General features: G+C 41.5%; 6 protein-coding genes across 6 annotated transcripts; 4 read left to right on the plus strand and 2 right to left on the minus strand.

The window, feature by feature from the left end:
• Window positions 1–1,055: 1,055 nt before the first annotated feature.
• Window positions 1,056–7,237, plus strand: PCOAH_00049410 (Uncharacterized protein; the record flags this gene model as incomplete). Its single annotated transcript, XM_020061724.1, has 4 exons — window positions 1,056–6,389; window positions 6,508–6,572; window positions 6,760–7,002; window positions 7,183–7,237. 4 exons carry the CDS (start codon window positions 1,056–1,058, stop codon window positions 7,235–7,237), a joined length of 5,697 nt encoding a protein of 1,898 aa, XP_019917346.1.
• Window positions 7,238–8,151: 914 nt separating this feature from the next.
• PCOAH_00049420 (Glutathione s-transferase) lies at window positions 8,152–9,105 on the minus strand (the record flags this gene model as incomplete). Its single annotated transcript, XM_020061725.1, has 2 exons — window positions 8,152–8,731; window positions 8,874–9,105. 2 exons carry the CDS (start codon window positions 8,909–8,911, stop codon window positions 8,152–8,154), a joined length of 618 nt encoding a protein of 205 aa, XP_019917284.1.
• Window positions 9,106–11,320: 2,215 nt separating this feature from the next.
• Window positions 11,321–13,655, plus strand: PCOAH_00049430 (Uncharacterized protein; the record flags this gene model as incomplete). The annotated part of the gene is made up of 4 exons (XM_020061726.1): window positions 11,321–11,386; window positions 11,554–11,627; window positions 11,812–12,267; window positions 12,380–13,655. 4 exons carry the CDS (start codon window positions 11,321–11,323, stop codon window positions 13,653–13,655), a joined length of 1,872 nt encoding a protein of 623 aa, XP_019917181.1.
• A 1,031-nt stretch (window positions 13,656–14,686) lies between these two features.
• Window positions 14,687–17,545, minus strand: PCOAH_00049440 (Uncharacterized protein; the record flags this gene model as incomplete). The annotated part of the gene is made up of 1 exon (XM_020061727.1): window positions 14,687–17,545. One exon carries the CDS (start codon window positions 17,543–17,545, stop codon window positions 14,687–14,689), a length of 2,859 nt encoding a protein of 952 aa, XP_019917401.1.
• Window positions 17,546–20,427: 2,882 nt separating this feature from the next.
• On the plus strand, window positions 20,428–21,299 carry PCOAH_00049450 (Uncharacterized protein; the record flags this gene model as incomplete). Its single annotated transcript, XM_020061728.1, has 2 exons — window positions 20,428–21,246; window positions 21,282–21,299. The coding sequence occupies 2 exons, from the start codon at window positions 20,428–20,430 to the stop codon at window positions 21,297–21,299; spliced, it is 837 nt and encodes a 278-aa protein (XP_019917299.1).
• An 83-nt stretch (window positions 21,300–21,382) lies between these two features.
• On the plus strand, window positions 21,383–23,737 carry PCOAH_00049460 (Uncharacterized protein; the record flags this gene model as incomplete). Its single annotated transcript, XM_020061729.1, has 1 exon — window positions 21,383–23,737. One exon carries the CDS (start codon window positions 21,383–21,385, stop codon window positions 23,735–23,737), a length of 2,355 nt encoding a protein of 784 aa, XP_019917241.1.
• Window positions 23,738–23,924: the final 187 nt, after the last annotated feature.

The following is a 23,924-nucleotide window of genomic DNA, read 5'->3' on the forward strand; positions in this document are numbered from 1 at the left end:
GTAGGCAGTGAAAAAGGTAAGCAAAAAAAAAGAAGGTACGGGAAAAATGTACGCAAAAATAGGTAGGGGAAAAAAACGCGCAAAAAGGTACGTTAAAATTACGCAAAAGGTTCCCAAACAGTACAGCGAAAAAATCAAACGGAAAAAAAAAAAAAAAAAAAAATTCCCACTTACGTATTTTGATCCTTTTGAACGTGCTTAGTTCTCCATTTCCAGCGTTTTCATCGTTATTGGCATTTTCAACGTTTTATTCCCCAGTTTTGCATTTTTAAAAGAGCCTAACCTCTGTTTGATTATGCCCTAAAGGGGAGGGAGCACGGGACATCCATCGCTCTTAAGGCTTTCGTTTTGAATTGTCATTTTTTCTGGCTCATTCCGTTTGCATACAGATATGTACATGTTTGTTTAAGCCCCCTTTGTGTGTCACCCTAGCAGGCGCGAGGTCCTTACATAAAATACCACGCGCGCATACCGCCCTCCATACCTTACCTCGATTGTGCATACCGCGAATGCGTCCCTCTCCTTACATCATACGTGCACAACGCGAAGCGCCCATTTTGTTGCTCATTTTATGGAGGTATATTTTCAAACCGGAAAAGGGGAAAATAAACATAAAAGGGGAAAAACCCAATAAAGTGGCGAGAAATAGCCACTTGGAAGGAAAATTCTATTTTTTACATATTTTTTATGTAATTTATTTATTTATTTTTTTTTTTTTTTGATTTGTTAACCAAATAGAGTTAATCCGATCCAAAAAGGAATTCACCTTTTTGAAAATTACCCAGGGATGCTGACATTGTTTGCGTATTAGGCGCAGAGCAGCTACCCCTTGTCCCGTAACGCGTGTATACACCTATACACGCATGCACATGTGTATGCATAAACAGACGTGTACGCATGTCCTGGCAGACATACCTTATGCATATGTCACGCACAAGCCCACGTACTAGTGCACATACTAACCTGCGAGAAACGCACCACGTGCCACCAAGTGAATAAGCAGTGGAAGAGCCAACCGGAAGAAAAAGTACCATCCACTGGCCCATCCGAAAAAAATGAAAAACTACAACGCTAACAGCTCTAGGAGCAAAATGAAGGGGGAAAAGGGCGCTGCCCAGGGGGCAGGTCATGGCGGTGGATATAATGTGGGGTACGCCGGCGGGTATAGTGGAAGTCACAACTACAACAGCGGCTACTACCCCAACAACAGTTCGTCTTACCACAAAAAAAAAAACAGCGCCAAGTATGGAAAAGGTGCGTACGATAATGAGTACACAAAGGAAAGAGATAAAAAGAAGAAGAATTTCGATGGGAGGCCTCACAAAAACGAGCAATCGAATGGTGGACACGGAAACAGGGGTAACACGAATAGTGGCACCTCCAGTAGGGGTGGCCCGAATAGAGGCGTCGACAATAGCCCCCACGTAGGAGGCGCCCAGACGCATGAAGATCTTGCGGCGTTTAGTCTGAACAAAAATGATAGCATCTACGAAGACGTAGACAGAATAAACAGCATCACGTTCGGCCACAACGACAATCCCGAAGGGGACTTCTCCTACACTATGAATAACAACCTAATTGAAAATGAAAAAAAATTATTTAAGCTAAATAAATTGGAAAATAAAAATGTGGACTGCTCCGAGTTTTTGCGTCTACATGAGAGGGACATCCTTGATGGCAACTCCGCACATTTTATCAAAAGGGAGGATGAGAGGGATCCCTTCTTTGCCTACAAGGAGGGGCAACCACAGGTGGGTGTCTACGGGATTAACGAAAAGGACGTGACATCGAATGAGGCAAACCACAGTGGCAAACAAAGGAACAACGAAAATGATGACCTCTTCCAGTTTGACAACAAAATGTGTAACCTAACCAAATTTATTAATAAAAATATTTTCTACGGAAATGAAAATGACGAGATAAAAGGAGACGTAATGGACGACTACGAATCCGTGGAGAGTGCAGACCCATTCAGTTTTATCGACACCCCCGAGGGGAATAAACAGTCAATACAAAATAACGCCTTAAGCAAAGAACGAATTAAAAGCCCCTCCAACGGTAAGGAACACATGGAGAGGAAAATTTACCAAAAAGAAGAACACCTAAATGGGGACCAATCAAACAGCCAATTCGAGAGGAACGCAAATATCGATCCGTACAGACTTAGCGAAAATGATTTCACCAAAATGTATCTGATGAACAATTTTGAACAGATCCATGAAAACAGCACTTTTGTTGAAAATTTGGAGGCAGATTATTTACACCTTTTGGGGAGAAAAAATGTGAAAAAGGCAAACAGTAGTAATAACGTCGTTGGGGGTCTCCAAATGGGAGGTGCTGCAGAGCAAGCAATACGAATGGAGGGTCTCCCATGGGGACAAGACAAATCCCAAGAGGCAACAATGTTAAAGCACCGCTTGATGAACAATGCAGAAAGGGACTTCCCCATCAGGGACATGAACGAACTGATGTTGGATAGCAGAAATAATGAACTGGACGAAAATCTGCAGTTTTTGAATAGCCTCAAAAGTGTGTATGGCCACTTGGGTGAGGAAGAAGGCGGGGCCAGGATGCCCAGCATGACTGGTATGCGAGATTTGAAGGGAGGACACCCCCCCGTTATGGATGCCACGTACACTAATGATGTGCACCAGAAGGAGGAAGCGCACCACCAACTGCGTCAGATGCAGCAGATGCAGCAGTTGAGGTTAGCAGCGGAGGAAGGCTATCTGGACCCCTCGGGAAAAATACCAGCCGACCTGGCCAAACTTGCCAATCTAACAAATCTGTACCCCTTCAAGGAGGACGAAATAAACGATGAGTTCCTGCTAAGCATGAACGGAAAACAATCCTTGTATCCTTCGAAGGAGGATGAGTATTACATGAAAAGTGATAAAATGAACCACCATTTTGTGAATGACCTGAGGCATTACAAGGAAGGTCATAAGAACGAATCGTTCATTTTTCCTGAACAGGAAGATCAGTCAAGTGAATTTCTCTTCCAGGTGGATCCCACCAAGGACATCCATTTGGGGGGTATGCACATAGGAGAGCGATTAATTAACGGGGAAGTTATCCCCCCTGCGGAGGACTACCCATTGAGGAATAACCTCGAAGAAGAAAATTATTACGCCAATTTAAATGAAAAAATAAAAAACGTAAAGGAAGAGGAGGATTTATTGCTGCTTAATGAAGAGGGGGATTTAAAACAGGACATAACCAATGACCTGAACGCGCTGAAGATTTTGAATAACTACTACTTGGATGAAAAGGCTGATGATTTTCTCTTAATGGGAAAGAATAAAAATTCGCTCCTCGGTGGGGAGTTGAACTTGTCAGGGGGTACGGACTACCAGGGTGAGCGGTACCCAGGAGAGGGGAGATCACCAAATGGACGATCGCTACTGGGGGGACCACCCAATGAGCGCCTCCCTCGAGACCGCCAGCAGGTCAACAAATCAGCAGGACACAAGGTGAAAGGCGGGCCCAACTATGCGAAGGATAACCACCGCAACCGCCACGGCAATCACGGCAACCACTTCGATAAGGGGAACAACCTAACGAACAAGAACTACCCGAATGCCCATGGAGGCATGTTACGGGATAGACCCCACCGAAGCACGTCGTCCGGTGGGTACATAGACAAATACGATCAGAAGAACTATTTTTACAAAAACGACAGAATGAAAAATAATAATAACAGTAAGGCGTACCAAATGAGTTACTCCTTAACCTATGAAGGTGGAGGTGGTAAGGGACGTGGTCCTCCCCTGAGAAATGTGATGAGCAGCGAAATCTACCGTCGTACAAGTGGGACGAACGGGACGAACGGATCGATATGCGAAAACTACATACTCCGTTTGAAAAAACAACACATGCTCAAATTAACCAACTTCCTACGGATGAGTTACAAAAAAGCCAACCTCAATGATATGAATGACGATCTGTATCAATACTACAGATTTTTGAACAAAATAAATGGAAACATTAAACAGAGTAATTACTTTTTCAGGTATAGAAATCTCATGAAGAAAAGTGACAAAGATAAATTGCTGAGGATACAACTGTCTTATATGATTATAAACCCGTCCATACAGAGGAATAGTGGCAAGTGGAACTTTAAAAGTGAGGCCAGAAATGTTGACCCGGCACAACCCACCCAAAAAAATGGTTATGAAATTCATAATGACGCAGCAGATCAAGGTGACCACACCGATGATGACAGTGTGGACAGCGGTGATAGCGAAATTATAAACCTCTCTGGTGGAGCAGACAGGATAAAAACGAACTGTTTGCCAAACGGTGACAATTTTACCATGCTTTATGCCAATGGGGAGGAAGAAAAACTGTACAACCTACTGCATGAGGATAACTTTGATCTGCACAGCGAAAATATACTCAACATTGACCTGAACAAAATATTAAACTTAACCTCCAGCAGTGCAACAGAACTGAAGGGTGAAGAATCGAAGGTAGAGAAGGAAAGGAATAAAGAGGGGAAAATTTCCCGTGAGAATGATAACGCAGGTGGTGAGAATGCCCACGCGGATCATCCAAACGGGGGAGGTAAAGGACCAACCGAAGGTGAAGTCTCTAAAGAGGACAAAGGAGAAACTACCAACCAAACTGACAACAAAGCTGGAGGTCAAGTCGACACGCCTAAGTATGATAACGCAAACAAACTGGGCAGATTCGTTTTCGCCACGGTGCATGAACCAAGAAACTTAATAACTCTAGCGAAGAATGATCCCCTATTTGATAGCTACGATGGGGTGGTGGAAAAATTTAAAAATATCATAGTTAGTGAGGTAGCCATGGAGGGACCTAACGGGGAAAGTAAAGAGGATACACCTATGAACATTAAGAAGATCACCCCGAAGGGTGTAAAAAAGGATGACAAAAAAAGGGAAGAGAAAAAACCTGCTCAAGATGAAACAGCATCAGCGATGGCTAAGCTTCCCATGCGAGACGTCGTCACGAAAAAAATGCTGGAGATGCTGTGGGACCTCTATATAGACATAAAGAACATTTACAAAGACATAGACAAGTGCCCCTACACACATATAGAAACTATATCCAAATATAATGAAGAGATTAAAAAGAAAAAAAACACTCTCTTCAATTTTATACTTTTGAAGAAAACCAGCGACGAGGAAACCGTCTCTACTTCCCTCATGAGTAGTCATAACAACATGTTCCTGATGAAAAACATAAGCAACGTGGACGTTACTGTTAACAAGCACCTTTACCTGTACCTAACGGACTGCCTCTACAGCAGCATCAATAGGAACTTTGAATTCCTCATTTACCCGACTGTCGCAGATTTGATTATAAACCTTTCCTTTGACAAGGACCACGTTGCGAAATACGTCAAGCGAGAGTTGGCACGACGCGGTGGTAAGCAGTTAGGGGATGTGGAGTTTCCCCCCAAGGGTAACGACACTACGTCAGATAGCAACAATGGCAACATTGGTAACATCTTTTCGCACCAGTTCCCCTACAAGGATAACCTCGCGGAACTGGGAAGCTCCACCCAGTTTGGCAAAGTCGTCCCCTTCAACAGAACGTACTGCTACTACAACTTCGGAGGCTACAACGAGTGGGACATTCTTCCCCCGTGGGACAGTGCCGCAATGAGTCATGCAGACGGTACAGGAAACGGCGCCTCCGTAGAGGCCCCCAAAGAAAAGAAGAAAAAATCCTTCTTCTTCTTCAAGGAGAAGCAGAGTAAAAAAGGTGCAAATGATCAAACGAGTGAAGAAAAAGAGAATGAAGCCCTTCCCACATCCGCAAACAGCATGAGAATACACAACGAGGTAACCAAACTGGACGTGGACACAAACCAGCTGAATGAGGAGCTCCAAAAATTGAAGAGTATAAACTGCTTATTCGTTAATAGCATATTAAAAAAAAAAGGAGCATGCGTATACAAGAAAATATTAAAAATTGTAAAAAGGAAAAAGAGAATGACCCTCATTTATTCCCTCTTCAGTAACTACCTTCTTCTCCTCTTCCTCTTCTCCCATGCGGATTACTGTTTCGAAAATATGCTCCAATATGAGGAGTTCCTAAAGTTGCAGCTGCTCCACATGAACGCAAATATAAACACACTAAATAAGTTTATTAAAAATGAGAAAATGCAGAACATATTTTTCATGAACGAACACGAAGATCACTTGCGAAATAGCGGGATCCACGAGTTTATTAACATTAGGTGTAAACTCTACAGTAGTAATGTTTATTCATCACTGTATATCTACCTCTTGGATGTGTCTCTTTCCTATTTGTTTACCCCGGGCATTGGCATTTCCTACGTGCAGAGCATCTTGGCTCTCCTCCTCTTTTACAACTACGTGCATTTGTACATAACGAAGCTTCTCTTTTACAAGGTAAGCACTGAGCGGACGGTCACGTTTAGTGACCATGTGGCGCCACTTCCCATGTTTCACCACCCCACGCACATGCACAATTCTTTCCATTTGCTGACTCCTTTTTTTCCTCCTTCAGAGTGGAACCGCCCTTTTAACCATTTTCCTTGTCAAAATTATCCCCTACGTGAAGGATTTTGATAGGTTTGTTTGCATGTTTTTTTTTTTTTTTTTTTTTTTTTTCCTATTTTGTAATGCGCGCAAAAGTGGAGCCCCCGTGTGTGCGCACATCCTATGCATAAGATGCAGCATATCATGGTTACTCCATGCCGTGTATCTGCTTCCCATTTTGCCACCTATCATGCTTCCCTTTCCTTCCCCCCCACCGCAGAAACCTCATAATATGCTTCCTCTACTCTGTGCTGCACAGTGTGTTCTACATCCTGTGCAACATCTTCACGCACCGCCTGGAGGAGGAAAGGAAGACATATAAGGGACCCGAATCGGAGTTGCACTTGAAAATATTAACGAGCATGTCCAACGAAATTAGCTTTTACAAAATTGTCTACAAGAGTGTGTGCAGTTATTCCCACCAGGATAGTTTCTTCGAGGAGGAGATCATCGGCATGCTAGAGTAAGTCGCCACGTCGAAAAGTCGTGAGGGTGCTTAGGGGAATATGTCTGGCATTCCTAACCTCACATTGCTACAAACCTTGTTCCCTTGTCCATCCTGCCCACATTGTGTGTTATTATCGCGTTATCACATCACCTCATGTATCTCTGTTTTTTCCCCTCCCCCCTTTTCTCACCACAGAGATTTAGGAAAGGATCCTATTGTAGAGATCATAATGAACTACATTCAGAAATGAGGGAGAACCACCTGAGATTTTTAAGGAGAGGCCCCAATTCGGTTAACGTCATTTACCCCAGCATAGTGGCGCTGTGGGGGAGAGACGCCTTTTTTTTTTTGTCTTTTAGTTTGTTCATGGTTGGCATTGTTAAAGGGGATGGTAACATCCTCCTTCCCCTTAGAGGGTAATCTCCACCCTCCTTAACCTGTCACGTTATCAATATCATAACGTTGTCGTCGTACCCATTTTGTTACACTTTTTTTTGTCTCATTTACATACGCGAGAAGTACACCTTGGTGGAGTAAACCTACCCATTTGTAGTGTCCCCCCGACCAGGTCGTTTTTTTTTAAGTTTTTTTTTAATTTTTTAAGAGTAATTTTTTTAAACTTCTAAATTTCGCTATATAAGCTTGTATTTGTATCATCTCATGCATGAACGAAAAAAAAAAAAAAAAAAAAAAAAAGGCACATTCGCACGGAGTACATTTCTGTAGGAAACTCATGTAGAGTGTGTAGGACGTTTTCTGTGTTGGCGAGCATTCACTGTGCGCGCGAGGTTTATGCGTATACACACATATGTATGTGTGTACGCGTGTGACTGCGCCCCTGCCCTGCTGGAGGGGGAAATTGTACCACTCAAAGTAGGAAACGCAAAAGAGTACATAAATTTGGTAAAAGCATAAATGTAAAAAAAAAAAAAATTATAAACATGTGGAAAGATTATGTGGGGATTTTTTAAAAGCACGGGAGGATAAAATGGACGCCGAGCGCGCAACAAATGAAGGAGATGCACACCATCGGACCAGGGACGAACAAACGAACGCGGGGGAACACCATGAACCATGAACGTTTAACACTTTTCCCCTACCCCACCCAAAAAAAAAAAGTAAATTAAAAAAAAAAAAAAAAAAAAAAAATTATATAAAAAAAGCTTAGTAGACGCTCTCCTTCCTGTTGCTAATATAATTTTTAATATTGGGTAAGTTGCTAATAAACTCGTTATGGGCTTTCAGAAGGGGAAAATTTTTTAAACTGTTTGGGTACTTCGTTTCGATGTCATCATATAAATTAAAAACAGCCAAATCGGCATACGTTAAATTATCGCCAACGAAATAATTGGACTTGTTTTTTTTTAAAATGTTTTCAAAGTAACCTGACCATTTTGGCAACTCCTCATTAAGAAAGGTAGTTTCATTCTGCTTAAACAAATTTGTGTTGTTAAATTTATAGTGTATGTCTTGTACACCACAAAAAATCATATCTGCGTAGAATTCGTTCAGATCAGTATTCCCACTTATTTTGTACTTCTTTGAAAGGTACCTTACTATGGCCTGACTTTGAGCAAATATTTTGTTGTCCATTTCTAGTATGGGGACTTGCTCAAAGGGGGTTTCCTTTTCCTTTTTGAAATTCTTAAACTCGATGAAGGCATCTCCTTTCTCACCGAAGCGCTTGTCCGTGTACTTGATTCCCAGGTAGGCGAAGATCAACCGAATCAGCTCAGCTTTGCCCCTGCGATGGAGAGGAGGTTAAAGCGTGATTAAGAAAGGTTAATGAAGGTTAATGGGAGGCTAGTTCGCGGTTTCAAATAAGGCACGGTGTGAACTATGCCCATTGAACCGTATTACTATGTGAGCATTCCCCCTTTTCTTACCTCGCGTCGAAGTAGTATAGGACTATTTCCCCCGCCATTTTGCTGTGCAACGAAAGACCTGTGGGTTCCTTTCAAATTCTCAAAATGGAAATGTGCAAAGTGTGTATATGGACAGGTGTAGTCACCATGTGCAGATATGCTTCATCCCTTATCCCACTGCTACTGGGAGCGGTCTGCAAAAATGTGATGTCTGTCTCGTCTGATCAGGGAAGGAGCGCGTCGGTTAAAGCGTTGCAATTGCTTGTTAAAACGGCGGGGAAGGGAGAAAAATGTCTGTGTGAAAGGTGCCTCGCTTCACTTCTTATTTGGACCATTCCCCATTTATTTCGTTTCTCCTCTTCTGCTTTAAGCCACTGAGTATTGCCAACCCGTTTGGGGCGGAATTAAAAATATTGAACAAAAAAAAAAAAAAAAATTATGTATGGCAAATGGGGTGGGATGAAAAAAAACCACTATGTAGCTGGTCAGGGCACTCGTACATATGTCGCTTTTTTCCGACAGCACAACTTTCGAAGACCCCCTAGCGCTTTTTTGGACGATGAACAAATCGCAAAAAAAATAAAATGAACAATGAAGAATAAAAAAACTGAACAAATAACTGCGCGTGACACACGTGTTGGGGGATAGCAACGTGGTGATGCGGCAAAATAAAGAGGGATTTTAATTTGGCGGAGGGGGAAAGGCAAAAACTAACAAAGCAGGGGAAAATTGCTCAGCCAAATTTCTAGCAAAGCAGCTGTTTGTTTTGAAAGAGGAGGGAGACTGTGGAATGGAATAAAACTGTGTCGCAACGGTGAGGTGAAGAAGTTGCGAATAAAAATTGGGATGAAGTAACTCAGGTGCGGGATGAAAAAGTGAGGCCTATAACGTACTCTTTAAAGCATTCCAACGCTTGGCATACGTTGCTGTGTATGTAATGGGGTAAAAGTGTTCGCATCGATGTTTTCATGAACGTTTCCATCCATGTTCACGACAACCTTATTTGCCCTTTGGGCGAAAAACAATCTGTGCAAAAAAAAAAAAAAAGGAGCGCTTAAAAAAGAGGTAATAATCCCCTGGTCGTATACTTGATGATGGATGCGTATTAATGTGCATATCCGTATGGATACATTTGGAGGAAAAAAAAAAAAAAAAAAAAAAAACAGTTTATTTTTGATGCTACGTTTTTCCTTTTTTTTTCTTTTTTGTAACTCTGTAATGTAAGAAGCTCACATAAACACTCACCTCGGTTTTATACTTACACTCGACATCTTTCGCACAGCGAAGTTCCTACCTCACCGTATAGCAGTTTCGCCATGCATACACTCCATGTTGTGTTTGTATAATCCTGCCTACATATGCGTACATACATGTGCATACTTATAACCATGTGGTGGGGAAGAAGCGCCACCTGAGTCACACTTGTTTGTTGCCCACTCGTCCACTGCAACTTTCAATCGTTCCAGTGTTACCATTTCACGTCGCGTCCCTTTTCGACTCGTGCAAAAATTGGGATACATCAAAAAAAAAAGAAATCTTCCCCCCTTAAAAAGGCTAATATGTGCAATTAACTTTTGGGGGGTTGTTCTACAAAGAGTTTGCAGAATACATGAGCGCCAAATGACCCATGTGTATTTGCTCTTCGGTGTATAAAAAAAGTTTATTCGTGGTGTGTACCGGACGAACGGCAGAGGAAGGTTATTCTGCTGGTCTGAAGCAGCGACGGCATGTTCGCCTCGACAAATGCACAAAAGGGTCCCACCGTGTACCGGCATGTGTGCATACAAGTACATACGTATATATTTATACTCACCTGCATGGTAGCGCTGTTTCGTTTAGCCCTTCAACTCTACACTTGACTTCCCCAATTTATGCCTTTTAAAAAAAAAAAAAAAAGGGCGCCAAAACATTTGAGGAATTGCCAATTGAACTTTTTCTCTTCTCTTCTGTTTCTCCCGCCGTGGCATCGACGCGTAAAATAAAAAAATCTTTTCATAGCACCTCGCCATATACGTTTGCCATTCCTTCTCACTGAAGCACTTTTGAAGCGTAAAATCGGAACGTCATTGCAAGAAAAAGAGCAAACAAAAACGCTCACGAGTAGTAACGCGCGGTGGAGAGACTTCCCAGGTGTAGCACCCATAGTAGCCGTGACATCGTGGCAGTCGTGGACGCCTCAGCAGTGGTAGGGGGGGACCGTGTAACTATAGCTACCTGAAAACGAAGGGGGCGAAAAAAAAACAAAAACGCTTGGAGGAACACCCCACGGAGAAGAGAAAACAGCTGAAGTGAAAAATCAACGACGAATCCGATCTCAGAAGCAACGAAAGAGGAACGTAGAACGGCAAACAAAACGAGACTGGAAAAAGCAAAAAGGAACAGAGCTTAAGCCAAACAGAAGCCAAGCTATCACCACATTCAGCAACATCAGGGAAGTCTCTTGATGACCGTTTCCTCGCTTCCCTAGAATGATAAAGATATTTCTCCTTTTTATCTTCCAAGTGATTGCAGTGTGTATACAAAATGTGAATGCGGTAAGGGGAGGGGAGGGATAATCCGCTGAGCCCAAGTGTGCGGCGCAGTTGGCATAGACCTATGAGCGTACACACCCGTATGCATCCTTAATGAGTGTAGATCCTACTGATTGACCTGCACCTACACTCCACATGCATTCATAATTCCCTTTTTCCTTCCCCCGTAGGTTAATCAAAAAAATTTTCTCACCATAAGCCACGTAAATGCGCCCCTAGGATGGCAGTCTAACCGACAGAGGAAGTATGAAAATTGGAGAATTTACCAAATCGGAGGGATTATTCCCCCGCGTATGCACTCTTTCATCTATTTGTTCATCCATTTGTGTGCACACGTTGGGTCGTGCATCGGCCCACCCGCTCCACAAACGGTTTAAGCATCGCGTGATGACTGCGTAACACACCGTGTGACCTCTTCCTCACCGCAGATATGCCTATGTGGATCTACGAAGAAGCAAAGGTGAAGAGGGGAAGCGGAACGCCCTGGGTACGCAGGGAGGGAGTAGGCAGTGCCCCTTGCGGAAGGTGAGCTTCGCAGGCTTGATGGGTTTCTCCGGGTTGTCCATCCCGCTGTTCCTAGCAACCTACATGATATACAGCAAAATAAAAAATGACAACAAAAATTTAACCGAAGCGGAAAAAATTATGGGAAAGTTCCTCTACAAGCATGAAAATAATTTGACACAAGGAAGCAACTATGAGGAAGAAAAATCCTACAATTTATTTTACATAATCCATGCCATATATAACAACATTCGAACGTTAATAAATTTTTACATGAATGTAAAAAAGGTCAGTACAAAGGATGCCTCAAATGAGTACACCATTTTATTTTTCCATTCCTACAATGTGGACAGATTTTTGCACACAAGAAATATCAAAACGTATGCTGAAAGGTTGAAGGAAATTTACCAAGACATTAACAAAAAAAAAAAATGTCAACATTGTTTACGTCCCGCTGGATAGTAAACTGCTTTTTAATATTAAACACTTTAGCAATATGAACAATTGGTACAGTATATTATTTCACGATAAAAAACAAATTTTAAAAATGATAAAAAATTACAATATTATGAATATCCCCACGATGGTATTGTTGGACAAAAATATGAACATCATAAATGACAATATAAATTATTTGCTGCTTCACCAGAGGAAGGATTTTCCCTACAGAGACGTTAACCATTTGACATACATAAATTGGCTATATGATAAAAATGGTCGAAAATACGATTTTAAAAAATTAAATTCAGATTATGTACTCTTTTATTTTAACAATGAGAAGGACAACAAGGGGGACCTCCAATCCCTCCTCAAGGTGAAGAAAAAAATGGCGGCGAAAAATATTAACGTGGATATTATTTTTGTGAAAGACATGGAAATGATGAAGGGGAAGACCTCCTCCAAGGGAGATGGTATGGTGAGTCAGCAGGAAGGTGAAAAAGTAGGCCCACTGACGGATGGAAAAACTGAGGGGAATGTTCCAAGCGAAGGAATCGACAACAAGGATACACACCAGTCAAGCAAAAAGGAAGGACAGTCCGCACTTCCTGTGGCTGAAAAGCAGGGGGAGAAAAAAAACACGTCTAATCAAATCGGCCAATCGCGTGGCACAAATGACCAGACGGAACACTACGTCGACGATGTGTACTACCTAGGTGAACAAGAAAATAACGCCATTTACAAACTGCTCCTTTATGACATGTTCGACGTGACATTCAAACCTGTGTGCATTCTCGTAAACAAAAAGGGAAACATTATAAGCAAGTATATCCACGTGGAGAAGAAGGAAGACGAAATAGCTGGCTTCATACAAAATAATTACAAAAGTTTACACGAAAAGGCAAATGAAAAAAATTACATGTACAAATATGAAAATGTTAGCAACTTAAATAACTTAAACGTCTTCTCGCCAATCTTCATCCTCTTCAGTGAGAAACTCAACTTGGATTTGCTACACCAGTACAATGACTTGATTGGCCAGTATAATAAAAACAGAAAGGGCAAGAAAATTAACTTTTACTTCCTCGTCACCGACGATAAAAAGTACGAAGCTTTGAAAAAGCTCTGCGCAGTGGATAACACCACCCAGGCGGTCATTTTGGATTTGTTTAACCAGAAGATGTTTAAGGACAAGGTGAACAAACTGGACGTCATAGAAAATTTGGCTGGCAAGAGCGTCATTAACAAGGACAAATTCTTCAGCTTCGTGAACAAATACTATGGCGACGACTTGTACGCCTCTCCCATTGTGCTCACCAGGGGGGTATAGCCCGCCGGGCAGAAAGTAGCTAAGGAGTATTATCACTGTGCAGACGGCCCAAAGGTGTGTACCACATGGGCCATCCCTTCACCCATAAGTTGTCAATTCTTCCTTCCCATTATGACACATTGTTGCCAAAAATGGGATTGTCTCGTTAGTCCCGTGCGGGACAGCATTATGGCTACGTTTGTATATTACATCATCTTTTTTTTCCCCCCCAAATTGAAGCATTTTTTTTTTTTTTTTTCTTTTTGCGTATCCCCATGCGAAAACGTTAATGTTTATAATAACGTTCGTATTTTTTTGCCGCCTGGTTTATTAATCTTTGTCCTGCGCAGCGGTGTGTATATTTGCATACATGTGTGCGTACTGGTCTGTACAGCATGGAGCAGCATTTTTAAATTACACCCCTTTTTTTAATTGCCTCCATTTTGCGTTTTCTCGTATATCCATTTATAATTAAAAATATTCATTTTTACTTCCCCCTTTTTAATTAATTTCGCGTAAGAATAAAACGTTTTTTTGTTAAATTTTAAATTGGCACATTTAATAATTTTTTCAATTCCCCAAGAGGAAAAAAAGTATGCACCCTTCATAAGGGAATGCCATTCGCAAATAGCAAATAGGAGTTTCTTTCACGTGCGTCTACACACACGTATAATTTTTATTTACACAAAATTGTACATTCACAAGTGTACTCTTGTTGGGAATGATTTTTCCCTCCGTCCACCCCAACGCGTGAGTTATGTTTGACGGAATGGGCGAATGAAATGTGACACATGTGTGCCAACTCGCCTCCCATCAAATGGGACGAGAACAAAAAAAAAAAAAAAAAAAAAAAAAATTGTCAACGGACACGCGTCTACATGAGACTGTCGCACCTTACAAACGCGTTTAAAAGTAGGTTATTACAGAATGATATTTTGTAACCTGGGTAAAGACATACTCGAATGGGGAAAACGCCAAGTGGAATTCCCCACCCCCGTTGGGCACCTCCGCCTTGTAACCTGTGTTACCAACTCCCCTAGCACAGCTGGTCGTTACCTCCGTTTGCCGCCCCCCTTCCGCCTCTTCTTTACCTTCAAGTTGTACACCTTTCTCTTCTTCTTGCTCTTTTTCCTGTTTGACGCACCTGCCTGATTTTTCCGGGGGGCCACGGTCTGGTTCTTCCCCGCACTAGGCGAGGTGGAAAATATTTTGTCCAGGTTTTCCATGTTGAGCAACCTGTCGTACTCATCTTTGGAAATTTTTTTTTTTTTTAATTTTTTGTACAAATTTTCTTCAAAAAATAGGGACTCAATTTCGTTTTCCTCCATGTCTCTCTGTTCGTGTTTTCTCTGAACAATGGTTTTTCTTTTTTTTTGTTTTTTTTCTTGCTTCCTCTTGTGGGGTTTGCCTCCCTCCACGTTTGTCTGGCTTTCCGCCTTCCCCTTGACCGCGTCTTCCTCGCTCCTTAAATGCGCCAAGCGTGTCAGTTCCTCCTGCCGCTTTTTCTCCTTCTCTTCATTTCTGTATGGTATGTCGGACGTGTTTAGGCCAACCCGCTTGAAATTCTTAATTTGGCTCTTCTCTTTAAATTTGGGGATTTTCACCAGCGCAAAGGAGTGGCACAGGTGCGAAAGATTGAGCTTGTGGAAGGGGAAGAGAAAACTCAGCTGGTGGTTTTTGTAAAACTCAATGTAAGACAGGAATGCCTTTGTCGAGAGCAAATATGTTTCTCTGTTCTCGATGATGAAAAAAATTATGTACTTTAGAAATATGTTCACCATGTTGTTCAGCAGAAGGATGTGGTCATCCCGATCATCCCCCTTAAGAATGTGCCCCTTGGCACCTCCCTTTGCCTCCCTCCTTTGAACGCGTTCCCCACGTGGGCATCGGTAAAAGGAAAAGGTTTTCTCGGGGACAGATTTCCTCACGTCCTCCAAGTTGGTTACTTCCCTCACTTGTGTGTCCAACGCGTCTTCACTTCTCATCACTCGAGATTCCCAACTGAGCATATCCCTAAACATGGACGTTTTCCTAAAATTGCTGATATTCACTTTTTTATTTTTTAAGAAGTATATATACTCTTTCTCCTTCTTATTAAGCAGAATAATATTTTTCCCCCTTTTGTCAAATCTGCCTGTTCTTCCACTCCTATGGATGTATGTCATATTTTTATTCGCAACATCGTAATTAATGACCCAATGAATGTCCACGTTAATTCCTCTGCTCATAATATCTGTGCACAGAATAATTTTGATCCTCCTCTTATTCTTGTTTTCTTTTATTTTCTTATACGCACTTATCCTTTTTTTGTCTTTCATTTTCCTGTGGATTTTTAAAAGGGTGAATTTCTTCTTCCCCATGTATTTTTGAGTGTAACAAATCATTTTGCAGAAGAGCGCAAGATCAGTTGGGGTGAATACATTTCTATGTCTCTCGTTGAGTGTTACAATTTGGCTGAAAATTTCCTTCGCGGTTTTCTGCTCCGTGTTAAGTACGTTCTTGAATACGTGGAAGAAGAAATCCACGCAGAAGCAGGTCGGCAAAAATACGATCACTGCTTCCCCCTCGCGCACCACTGTGCTAACGAATTTGAAGAGGAAGAAGCTTTTGTCCAGGTTTCGCACCGTGATATAGTAATTTTCGATTTTGTCTGGCATTTGGAAGGAGTTTCCCGCGGTGCTGCCAGGGTTGGTGGTTACAGTAGAAGGAGCAACTCCCATGCCCGTTGTAATTGACGCTGTCGGTGCTGGCCCCCCCACGCACTTGATAAAGGATCTCTTCTTGTCAGAAAACAAGTTGTAAAACTTCTCCTCCTGTAGACACGTTGCGCTGCAAATACACGTGGCATAGTCCTTCGAGACAATGCTCCTAACAACATCCTGGACATAGTTTAAAAAACTCTCTTCCAACAATTTATCCCCCTCATCCAGGATTAAATATGCCAACTCGTTCGTGTCAAAGTGGCAGTTGTGATCGACAAACAAAGTTGATAATTTCCCCGGGGTGGCCACAATTATTTGGTATCTGCTTTTTTTTTTTTTTTCATTTTTTATAATTTTTAAATCCTCCTCAATTTTTACGGCACCCCTAAATAATAGCGAGTTCACAAAAAAGACCTCCTTGTCCAATTCGTCCACATTGATGTTAAAAGTTTTTGCAAAATATAACCTTATGAAAAAGAGAAATTTATTTACTACGTCGTATATTTGTATGCACAACTCCCTCGTGGGGGCTACAATCACTCCGTTCACGTGTATTTTTTGTTTGCTCTTGTTCTCACTCGTGGTGCATCGAATGGCTTTTTTTACAACGTCCTTAATGGATTCGCTGTGCAGGTTATTACCCCCTGGTGGGTACTGATCATCTTTTTTAACTCTCCCTCTATTCCCCACGGCGCCATCCTTCTTGAGGGTTTTTTCCTCCAAGGACGCCCTCACATGCTGAATAAACTTTGCTACATTTATGTCAACAGGGGGGATGCTCTTCTCTATGTTTACATTTTCAAATTTGTTGTAGATACAGTTGACCCTGCCCTCGTCGTAACAATCGTGTTCTTCTACTTCCCCTTCCTTTGCCTCCTCACATGTGGACGTGCGAAAGCGGTCTCTCCTTATGGCCCCAAGTTTGGACTTCACCAAATTTTGCAGCATAGGAATAACGAAGCATAGCGTTTTTCCGCTGCCCGTTTCGGAGTGCAGGAGGACATTCTCCTTTTTCGCAATGAGGGGAATGGCCTTTTCCTGTATGCTGGCGCAGAACAGGTACCTTTGAATCAGCAGCGAAAATAGTATGGACTCGTCTAGCTTCAACTGCGTGAAGGGCGTTTTCTTCGTCCGTTCCTCCGTGGGTTGCAGCTCCCCTAAGAGAGAAGCACCTTCTACGGGCTGCTTCTCCCCCTCGTTCTCGCTCATCTTGTCCATACTCATCACATGGCACTATTTCTTCCAACCTATATGCTGCTCATTCATATGTCGGCAAAAGAAAAAAAAAAAAAAAGCTGGCAATTTAGCCCTTTTTTCTTTTAATGGTGAGCAGCTTCCACACCTTGCCATCTACGCGTTTGTAATTTGTGACTTGTAATTTATAATTTGCGCTCTTTCCTTTTTTTCTTCCTTCTAAAATTTGAAGGGGCTAAAAAACTGCCTCCCCGCAGAATAACAGCGGTATGTATTTTTTAAACAACTTATGAATTTTTCTTTTTTTTTTTCTGAAGTACTTCCTGCGGGGGGAACCGTTTTGCCAACTCCGCTGGGCGGTGGAGAATATTTAGCTTGAAAGAAAAAAAAAAAAAATCCCAAAATGACTTGTTCATCTCTTTATTTCAACTTTTTTTTTTTTTTTATTTTTGCAAAATTGTGGACATCCTCCTCGTACCATTTGGCCATTTTTATTGATGCAAAATAAAAAAGGCACAGTTTTTTAACCCTTGGAGGTATGCGCATGTGGAAGAAGCAACGAAAAAAAAAGGACAGTTTATATTGATAAAAAAAAGGCAAAACACCAAAGTTTTATGCTAATCCTGAGAATTTTATCCCCTCCATGTTTCTTTTTTTCGTCTATACGGTAGTTCATACGTGTGGAAATGTTGTCGGATGCAAAAAAAAATTGGGGAACAACAACAACAGGGAACTGCTAGCCAAAGTCTAGCAGAATGGCCACCCCCATGTTGCCCATTTTTGCAACAGCGCTTTGGCAAATCGGCGTGCATGCATAGAAGTACGTGTAACGGGTGAATGGTAACTCTGGGTTTATTCATACTGAGGGATTGACTAACACAGAAAGGGAGAAACTTCCTCCTCATTTATAATGCTCATCCCCGAAGTACTCTCCCCCCCTTACTATTAGACCAAAATAGAGCACCAAAAATGAACGGCTAACAATTTTCATTTGGCAAACACTAAACGGTTGGCTACTAGGTGGAATTCCCACCATGCTCCCTTTCACATGTGGACTTATCGCTATGCCTAAATGAATGCCCTTTCCCCCTATTTCACCTTACTTAGCTTCGCTATAGAAACCAAAATGATTGATTACACAGGAACAAACGGACGAGGGAAATATTTAGTCGAAAAGGGGAATAAAGTGATTTTCCTTGACATGCGCGTGGAGCACGGCTTGTTAAACGGTTTGTCTACTTGATTATCACCCATTCGTTTTTTTTTTTTCCCCCTACACCTTGTAACTCCTAAAAATTCCGCAGCATGCAAATTGCAATTTGAAACTGGAATGCCTCTTTGGAAGCGAGCTCCAAGCAGGACGCACTCCAATAAGTTTGAGTAAAAGGGGAAGAGGTACAAGACAGAATGGAGCTCAGCATCGCAAGGTTAGCAAAATAAAACATAGTAATATTTTACAAAAAAGAGTGGAGGAAGGTGAAAAGAAATGCAACTTTGATATGTTCACTATTTTGCGTAAATACTTGTCACATCAAACGTTGTGCAATTTTTTTTTTTTTTTTTTTACGTCCCGGTCACTTGCACATTCTGTGGCAGGAGGAAGGTCAACCTGAATGAGCTGCATAAGTTTTGTGTGCATAATTTTCCAGCCCAGTTGCTAAAGGGGGGCTTTTTCTAAAAGACAATACTTTGACAATTGGGACGAAAAGAAATTCCAACCGGGGGAATGAAATTTGCTGCGCGCACCGTTCAGCCAAGTTGGGAATAAATTGTCATTTAAAAAAAAAAAAATTGGAAAGAAGTGGAACAAAGCAACCAAACAGTACCGAGCGAAGCCCTTTTGCTTTGCTTCTTTTAAAACCAACACATTCGACTTCCCGCTTGTTAGGTTGAAAGTTGTTCTGTCAACCCCCCGCTCGGCGCAATCAATTCCGCTTGCCATTAGTGAATTCCCCTTTTTTTAATTTCCCCCCATCCCTCATCCTCGTCTCTGAAGTTTCAGCTTACATTTTCCCTAATACACATCGTATCAACTCATGTAAAATAAGTTCTGGCAAATTGGGAAAAAAAAAAAAAAAATTTTGTTACTCCATCTTTTAACAGCCTTTTTCTTCGCTTGCTTCTTTTGGTTATATGATTTCCTTTTCTTTTTTTTTTTTTTTTTGCTCAATTTGAATCCAGTGTGCTGCACTGTTTTATCATTTTAAGTACCATAAGGGGGGATTTATTACCCATTCAAGCTTGTTCTCTTCCCCTTTTCATTTTTGTTGTGAATAATTTTTGCCCACTTTGTGGCACTGTTTTATTTACGCTGACTAGAGGGCACTTAACCATACGCACATAAGGCGTAACATTTTTGTGCACACCCACCCGTGTGTTCGCACGAGTCAGTGGCACAGTTAGCAACCCACCGACCCCATTTGACACCACTCATTTGAAAGGGTACTTACCCAGAGTGAGTTGACTTTTTTAAAGGCAGACAGACGTGTGGATACAAATGCTATGAGTGTATGTATTTGCACTGATTGTAAGAGTCGTCTGGAGGTGTATTTTCTTCCGTCTGACATATGAAGGTGCTTCCTATAGGTGCGGTTGCACGAGGAAAAGCATAAAAAGGACGGAAAGGGGAATCCCCAGAGGGGAAAGAGGCATATGTTGGAGGATCGAATACGAACAAGGAAGACAAAAAAAAAAAAAGAAAAGAGAACGCGCTAAAAGAAGGTTTTGGTAAGGCGTCATTTTGCTTGAACGTGGAAGGAGGAAGGAAGTGCAAATTTACGCGCGAGAAACGCGTTTGTTAAAAAGGGAGGAAACTTACCACCAGAGCAGGAAAGACGTGGGAGATACACCATTGAAGACAACATAGAAGTGGCATCCACCGCCCGGACAAGACAAGCATGACGCTGAACATTGTCCAGGAAATCCAAAAACAAAATGAAAACCATGTGCAGAGTAAAAAAGGCAAAGAGGAAGAAATAGCCACTTATGGTTATCCCTCCACGGAGAGAAGGAGAAGTATCAGGCTGTTACAGCTTAGTGGAGATAAAACCAAACTGATAGAACAAAATGACTATTCGGGTCTAAGGGATGGTACGAATGGGGGAAAAACCACGGGACGTGGTGTGAGCTTAAAGACAATCGTGCAGGTTAAGCTTAAGGAAAGGGCACCAAGTAGGGACAAAGACAAATTGCAAAATGGGGAGAAAAGGGGCGCCCATGGGGGGACCTACATCAAGGCGGCAAATGGTGTAAAGCAGAACAGATTAGTTAAAAAGGTTTCTTTAATCGGAAACAAGGGAAAGACCCAAAAAGTGAATAAGAAAAAAATCGAAAAGGGCGTGATCGTCGAGGTGGATAAGAAAAAAAACACATCGTTAAACAAGGGCAGCACGAATTCGAAAGGAACAAGCGTAAAAGGAATAGCCAACAAAGTGCACAGTACAATGATCGTGAAGAAGAAAAAGCACAAGACGGGGGTGAACAGGGAGCCCCTCTTGGCCAACAAGGGGAAAGCGCGGGAGAGTAAAGGTAACTCCCTCATGGGGTGCAAAATGAGAATAGGGAGTAATTTTCAAAGGAAGGAAAAAGAGGAAATACAGACCGGGCAGGTAGAGAAGGAACCATCCCCCGTGAAGGACAACCTCCCATGCGACAAGATAAAAAGCGGATCCGATTCCGAATGCAAAGAGGATATCTTTCTACAAAAAAGACTGAAGGTGAATAAGGCAAGCTACCCTAATCTGGCAATCAGCGCGAGAGAAAGGAGTAACCCAAATGAGAGTTCCAAAAAAAAAAAAAAAAAAAATGGCGATCATTAAGAATAAGCAAATAAGGAAGTCAATAAACGAATTCATGAAAAATACTTCTCGCAATAACAGCAATTTTTCACCAAACAGTAAGTACAATATATATAGTTACGGGAAAGGCAAAAACGTATTTTACTCCTTGGAGAGAATTAACTACAGTAGTGGAGATAAACCCGATGGAGAAGAAAATAAAAGAAAGCTGAATAAAATACCAGAAATTATAAATATAAAAAAGCAAAAATTTGTTATCGGTTCATCCAATAGGAAGTGCGACTTAGTTTTAAGGGGAAACATCGAAGGAGAACAATGCGAATTGGTGTGCAAATGTGTGGAGAAAAATATCAACCATTGTAGTGATATAAATAGACAAATTAATAAATACAATTTATTTATTATTAACAAGTCGAAAAGCAATTCCACCTTACTGAACAATTCAGTGGTGGATATTGATCAAGTCAAAGATGAAGATAGCCTTTTCCTGGGCATCGAAAATATGGAAAAAAAGACAAATGCAAAATATATATACAAAATTAAGTACAATAAAATGGCCAACATTTTTAACATAAATAATTTGTGTACGTACAGTAAAGACAACTGCATACAAAAGACGTTAATTACCAACACGGAAAATGGAAAAGCTAGCAAAATCGTATCCACTAATTTTTCACTAACCAATCAAAATGAGGAACAGGAATCGAATATATCAATTTTGATATTTTTAATTATTGAAATAGCGTCCTTACCAAATGAACCGGTGCATTACATCGACAATTTGAACTCCTTCGCTAATCTTAATAGCACACCAAGGAAGATCAGTGTGGAGGATAATACCGTGGGAAGTAAGGCATCCACGTCAGTTAATAAAATGATTAAGGAGGATTCGCCAAATACCCAATTTAATGAAAGCATTAAAAAGATTAACAAAATTTGCCAAAGCAGGATTTCCCCTTTGTGCGTAAAGGAATCCATTAAGAAAGAAGAAAAAGTAAAGGGCACGTTAAAAGGTGTCAACCACACAAAGAAGGAACTTCCAGTGACACTGCTTAATGCGTGTGTTGAGTTGTGCAAGGAGATAAGCAAAAGTGTCACGAAAGAACAGGACGAGGGAAGTAACCACACCGTTCCGGCGGGCACTCCAGTTGCAAAATATCCATCGTTAACACCCCCCAAAACGATGACACCGCCCAAGGAGCTGATAACACCAAGGAGGATGACACCTCCGAAGGGGATTTTCTCCCATCCTTTTCAAAGTGAGCAAAAGAAAGGACCACACATGAACAACTTGTGCAACATTTTTCACGCCAGTTTTGGCACTCCTCGGCACGGGACAAGCTCCACTGGTGAAGCCACCAACCGAATTGCCCACTCGAACAGCGTATCACCAATGGTGCGGGAAAAGGTTAGCACCTCTGGAGATGGCCTCAACGGAATGCAGTGTCAGGGACCCCCAATTAGCACGGCTCCCGAAAGTTTAAATCAGCCCAACATATACGAAGAGGCCCATTCGCGCAACAACGCACAACATCACACTTCGGATAAGAGTAAACATAATTTGGACAAATCGGAAGGGGATAATTTTCTGCAAGGTAACACAAACAGAGAAGAGCCTTCTAAGGAGGACAAAAATGGCCAAACGGATTATGCTAACAAGAACTGCCACTCGGATGGCAGTGTCTTTTGCCCACCACCCATCGACCAACACGCGCGGGTCTACTGCGAGGACGTAGACGCGAGACAGGATGAACAAATTGGGGAGATAATCCACGATGAAGAATTGAATATCTCACTGAATGACAACTTATTGGTAACCCCGGGAAAAGGAGCCCAATTGATGGACAGCAACCAGATGACCTTCTATGACTGTGAAGATGAAAAGGCAGGGAAGGAAGCAGCCCCTTTATCTGTGAAGCCGAATGAGGATACCAACATGGTGATAAAAACATCCGAATCGAGTGAATTCATAAAAAAAACGGAAAAGGAATTATACTCTGTTTTATATTCCAAAAGTAGTGAAAGCACAGCAAGTAGTGTAAATACAGATTTTGTTCTATGTCTGAAAAATGAACAGGGAGAACAGAGGTATCTCAAAGTGATTGGAGAAATTAAGGTGAAGAGAAATGCCATTTTGTCAGACATAAAACATAACATAGATTTAAAACTGCTTGATAAATCCATTGAGCTTACAACTCTTAATAAAGTAAACTATTTAAAATGTGAGTCTCTTTCTAAAGGAAAATATTCTATTCGTTTAAATGCCTTTTCCGATAAACTGGATGAAACAAAGTTTGGTGAATTTTCAGCCCTGCACCTGGACTATATTGATAACACAAATTTTTCCCATTTGGACACATTGGAGCCGCTTGAGTTGAAGAAAATGCTATTTATAAAGTACGACGAGTGACTCCACGTTCGTGACGTTTCGCGAATTTTTTTATAAATTTCCCTGCGCGTACAGAGGAGAATCTTCCTACACCCGTGCGTTTAGGTGTGGCAAAAGGAATAAATTTTTGTCGCCAATTCGTTCTTTTTAAGACGCCTTTTAAAATTGTCATTTTGTTCTTTTTTTAAACACCTTTTTAAAGTGTCTC

This window comes from Plasmodium coatneyi, chromosome 13 (assembly GCF_001680005.1).
Source record: "Plasmodium coatneyi strain Hackeri chromosome 13, complete sequence".
Lineage (NCBI taxonomy): Eukaryota > Apicomplexa > Aconoidasida > Haemosporida > Plasmodiidae > Plasmodium > Plasmodium coatneyi.